At 30.5% G+C, this 5,430-nt stretch overlaps 1 protein-coding gene and 1 long non-coding RNA gene across 2 annotated transcripts; both read right to left on the bottom strand.

The window, feature by feature from the left end:
• Positions 1-1,165: 1,165 nt before the first annotated feature.
• LOC131173944 (uncharacterized) lies at positions 1,166-2,276 on the bottom strand. The gene is made up of 3 exons (XR_009144277.1): positions 2,177-2,276; positions 1,792-2,092; positions 1,166-1,386 (listed from the first exon to the last, which is right to left on the bottom strand). It is a non-coding gene; the product is annotated as an uncharacterized LOC131173944 (long non-coding RNA).
• Positions 2,277-2,323: 47 nt separating this feature from the next.
• Positions 2,324-3,581, bottom strand: LOC110644109 (uncharacterized). Its single transcript, XM_058136387.1, has 5 exons — positions 3,375-3,581; positions 3,213-3,290; positions 2,864-3,111; positions 2,579-2,791; positions 2,324-2,455 (listed from the first exon to the last, which is right to left on the bottom strand). Exons 1-5 carry the CDS (start codon positions 3,514-3,516, stop codon positions 2,324-2,326), a joined length of 813 nt encoding a protein of 270 aa, XP_057992370.1. The 5' UTR covers positions 3,517-3,581.
• Positions 3,582-5,430: the final 1,849 nt, after the last annotated feature.

Genomic DNA, 5,430 nt, shown 5'->3' on the forward strand with positions numbered 1-5,430 from the left:
ACTATAGATAATCTAACGATAGAAGCATATGAAGGCCATAAAACTAACCTATCTAGCATCGACGCCAAGGATGAATATTCACCTAACAACATATTTCAAACTTATCTCTACCAAAAGGAAGAAACCCATACACATCAAACCTTTCAGCCGGCGGTTTGAAGGATTAAGATTTTAATTCTGCTAGATCAATAAAAATGAGCCCTACACACTCTACCCTTTCTCTCCCTTTCTACCAGATTAAGATTTGCCTTCAGATTCAGCTCTCTCGTATTATGGGAACGGCTTGGACTGTACAATCCCTTCCTTCTTCCACCTTTCAGCTCTTTAACATGTTGGATTATTTATTTGTATTTGGATGTGGATTAGCATTAATCAATTGTTAGGCTCATTGACAGATTAAATAATGATATCAAATAATAAGTTTAGTAATTGACAATATCTAAATGGATTGGGTCATGTGATTGCACTACAAGAAAATTAATATTTAAAGAGAGGAAAAATCATCATTAAAAGTTAAAAAGTGGTCGTTAATAATAATTAACAACCACAAAAGTTGGTCGTTAAGTCGTCGTTATAGGCTCCGTCGTTAAAAAGTTTAACGAGGAATTTATATAACTTGTCGTTGATACTAATAACGAGGACACAATAAGCGATTGTTAAAATTATAGTATTAACGACTATTTTAGCTGTCGTTAATGTTATTAACAACGAAGAAAATGGTCATCAAATTTAAATTAAAAGATCGTTATTTTACAATGTAACGGCCTCTAAAAACTATTAACAATGAAAAAATTGGTTGTTAAAAAATATTAACAACAGCAAATAATGCTCATTAATGGTTATTAACAATTAAAAAAAATCTCGTTAAAAAGTATTAACGAGAGCAAATGATGATCGTTAAAAATTACTAATGATAGTAAAAAGTAGTCGTTGAAAATAATTGAGGATGAACATTAAAAATTGATAACAACGATGCAAAATGGTCGTTAAAAATGATTAACAATCATAAAAATAGTTGTGAAAACATATTAACAATAACAAAAAGAGGTGATTAACAATCAATATGAATACAAAAATCATCATTAATAATGATGATTTAATTTTGTTAACTTTTAAAACACTAAAAAATTTAATAAGCAATTAATAATAATAAATAATATGCTTCATAAATAAAATAACATTCATACATCAATATGAAAAATGTCATAACAACCGTCTCAAATGTCGATTTAATATTAATTATTTACACTTAATTTGTTTATGTCAATAAGAAAACTATAAATACGTGAAGGCTGAAATAAAATTCAACAATATCTTCTAAGTTACTTTTGAACACTTTCACCCAAAAAAATTACTTCAATGCTTTCACTATTTGCATAATCACATCTGCACCAAAATATAAAAATATAATTAGATTGCAACAACTATGAAATCCACTAATAGCTTGAAATGAGTTTCACATTTAACTTAAAATTTGTTAATATTTTATTTCTAAACAGTTTAAGTATAATATATCAAATAAAAAATTCGGCAAAATTCCATTTGTATTTTGAATATTTTCAAAATTTCAAACAAATAATTCAAATTCATAACTTGCATAAAACATAAATTCAAAAATATTCATCAACTTTCAATCCGATTTCTGTGCTCTTTAATTAAATTATATACATTTATCTTCAATAACTATATAATAGTGAATATTTATTTCCATTTGTAAATGTACAACTTAAAATATGACCTATATTAAAAACAATATAAAGAATATAGTAGATGAAAAAGAAGATAATTTACCTTATCACAATCATGTGGATTGATCTGTAGATAGAGAAGTTCTAGATGGAGCATTAGAGTATTGGCTCAATAATAAGTCCTCCAGGTATTTCATCCTAGTTTCTACTTCAGACAAACGATCCTTAAGCAATCGATTCTCCTCTTGAAGGCCAACGTTGGAATGAGATTTCTTAACTTCTTTTGCCTTTATTCCACCCCCATAACCAATAACTTGATCACGATGTCGTGTTTCAAAACATTGTTCTACAACCTCCATATGAGACAAAGAAGGGTTGGATTGGATGACATCACGTATTTGATCCTATAATAATTATGATTAATCAATGACACAAATAAAACAATTTATGAAAAGACAAAGATTTGCAATAAAAGTAATATAACATACATATTTCTCTTGAACATTAAAGTCAACCAAATTTGCACCCTTCTTATGAGTTTCAAAGAATATAGTTCCAATGTCTGGTGGATTGCCATCCTTGCCTCCCTTTACAAAATACGATATTGTTACACAATAGCATAATATATTTAATCTCTAAAATGCAAAAGCATGAAAAAATTTCACTAACATTACTAAATCATAGATAATTTGTTTGTAAGGTTTGCTACCAGTACGATGAAGCATAGTTAAATTTTTCCTATTTTCAGAGCTTCGAACACTTGTTTCCTACATTAAAAAAAGTATTTAAAAACATTATGTTAACCCTTCTAAAAAATAATAAAACTAAAGATAAAAATACTTATATTTAATTTACATAATTTCTAATATTGGTAAAATAAAATGTCATACCTTAAATTTTTGGGTGCAAAAATGGTTCTTAACTAACCACTCCCAATCTTCTTGATGCATCCCTTGAGGAACATTTTTCAACAACTCTGGAAAAGAACCACAAGGCTTTATATTGTGGCGTTTCAAATCCCCTCTCCAATTATTCCACAAATGATTCATATGCTCTAAAGTCTTTCCTCGATATAGCTCAATGTCAACATTTTTAAATTTCTCCTACAAAAAAAAAAGAATGAATGAATAGATGCAAATTAAATTAATCCAATGTTTTATTAAAAGTAAAGGTACCTTGACTGAATCCCACATATGATCTTTTGCATCTTCTCCAATTTGCTTCCATGAGTGCACTCTTATTGGACAAATGTTTGGGTCACGCACTATCTTGCCCAAATGTCTTGACCATTCTGCATGATTTTCTCCAACAACTCGATTAATATAAAAAACCACATCCAGTTTTTCTCCATCCTTAAGTGCTGCAATCTTTTTACCCTTGTTCATTCCTCTTGTTTTTCTCTTCTTTTGTATATTGGAAATACCTAAATAAAAAAGTCCTTAGAACTTCATTAATGATATAGAAATAATGCATCAATAATAAATATAAATTATTAATAATGCATATGACAATAATTATTTGAACCTTCTTGTGTTTCTTCCTGAGCTGGATTATTATTACTTTGATGTTGCCTTGTTGTATTACATTCTGCAGTATCAAAATCTATCAATATTAAAAATAAAAAGTAAATTATTAATGTAAACTAAATTCATAACCCTGAATGAAATAGAAAAATAGGAGTTGAACCTTCATGCACTTGTTCAGGTATTTGTTCTTGTACTCCACCATCTTCTTCCCTATGATCAACATCTTGAAAAAGAGAGATGTCATTATGTGGCTCTAACGAACAACGTGCAATTGATGCAGTTTGACTTTGGGTGGATGTCATAGGTAAAAATGATCTTGATTGATGTCCATGTCCCCTTGCCCTTCTTAATGCACCCGGTGGTATAAATGAACTCTTCACTATATTTGTCCTATTTCCTTTCTTTTTGTGACACCATTTCTAGCGTCATTTACCTGGAATATTAGCACATCAAATATATGTGAATTTTTTTTCAAACTAATAAAATATATCATGACATAAATAAATATGGGAAACAACATAAATAAAATATGGGAAAAAGACAAAATGAAATGTAAACTACATTGAATAACTTAATTACACATAAACATCCAAAATAAATTATGTATATATTATAGAGTTTATTTTGAAAAGAAACATTATACACTAGCATTCAAACAATAATAATTAAATAAACTTCATGATCCATGTTTTCTTTTCTTCTGTGTTGGAGATATATCAATTATTTGTGGCTCTATATCCATCCTCTTCCAACTAATTTGGTCATTTGCATCAGCTGTAGTTGTTTCTCCAGATTCAAGATTGTGATTCATCGACTTGATATGCTTCACCTAATTGATTCAAGTCAACGGGGTCAATGTCTTCTTCTAATGGGATGTCATAAGAATCTCGAGGATGTGCCTTTATCACACAATGCCAGCCTTTGTGAATATTGTCTGGAACATAAAAGACTTGTGATGCTTGGTTAGCTAAAATGAAAGGTTCATTTGTTTTCAAAGTTCGTTTACAATTAACACTAACCCCCCCATATTCATCAATCTTAACCCCCCTCACTCGATCATAAACATCCCACCAATTACAACGAAATAACACCACACGTCTTCCTTCAAGATATTGCAATTGAATAATCTCAGTTAAGACACCGTAGTAATTTATGTTGTTAACTTCATCACCAATATCTCCAATTACAACAACTCTACTATTTTGTGTCCTCAAACCTTGGTCATGATATTTAGTATGAAACCTATACCCATTGACAATGTAACCATAAAAAGATGTCACATATCGAGCAGGACCGCATGATAATGAGAGTAGGGCTCCCATCATTGGACTTGAGTCATTTTTATGCAACCACGCAACCTATAAAAAAAATTTGTTTGAAAAAGTGAAAAATCAATTCCTAATGGTTACAAACAATTGAAATAATTAATTACTCAAAATACATACAAAACTTAAAGTGTACTTACTTTCGTCTTAAACCATCTAACAAAATTTTTATTCCATTGACCTTCTGACATACCTACTAAATTGGTTGCTGGCAATTGTGAATACTCTCTAAGGGGCAAAAAAAAAAAAGAGGATTATAGGCGATTGTGATAAATTAAAAAAAAAAAGTAAATACAATATGAATAAGCAAAAAAAAATATCATACTCGATGTATGGCTGGACTTCATCACAATTCTTTAATACATAAATATGAGCTTGCTCCCACTCCTGTGTATCAAGATCACGAGTTTTACTAGCACCTAATCCTCATCCTACTTTGGAGAAAATTGATAAGCCTCCTTTATTTTTATTACTGCCACCATCATAGTTGTGCTCCATTCGATTGAACTTTGTCTCAATGCCATGCAAGTACCTTGAGCAAAGAGTCATGCACTCATTTGCAATGTATGCCTCTGCAATTGAACCCTCTACACAAGCTCTATTTCGAATACATGACTTAAATGAATATAATGCTCGTTCTATTGGGTACATCCAATGTGTAACACCCTCCCTGTAGCAACTCCATACATTCTACTGTTCCGATGACCAGTGTCGATCCGGACAGCTAGAACGTTCGGAGAAATATTTTAACTAAAGTGAGGGACCATAATTAACTCAAATATTAATAAGAAAAATTTAGTAAAATTTTAGAAATAAAATACAACTAAGTCAAATGAGCCGGTGCCCAAGCGATGGGTAACCCAGTGGGAAGTTGCGGTTCTCGCAACTAGG

The sequence above is a fragment of the Hevea brasiliensis genome, chromosome 15 (assembly GCF_030052815.1).
Source record: "Hevea brasiliensis isolate MT/VB/25A 57/8 chromosome 15, ASM3005281v1, whole genome shotgun sequence".
Taxonomy (NCBI): Eukaryota; Viridiplantae; Streptophyta; class Magnoliopsida; order Malpighiales; family Euphorbiaceae; genus Hevea; species Hevea brasiliensis.

Bases quoted from the DNA above. Each gene is read 5' to 3' on its own strand.
- LOC110644109 (XM_058136387.1), bottom strand. From the start codon at position 3,516: ATGACATCCACCCAAAGTCAAACTGCATCAATTGCACGTTGTTCGTTA. The intron at 3,112-3,212 runs GTTCAAATAATT...TTTTTTATTTAG, and splicing joins TCAGGAAGAAACACAAGAAG to GTATTTCCAATATACAAAAG. The intron at 2,792-2,863 runs GTACCTTTACTT...TTTTTTTTGTAG, and splicing joins ATATGTGGGATTCAGTCAAG to GAGAAATTTAAAAATGTTGA.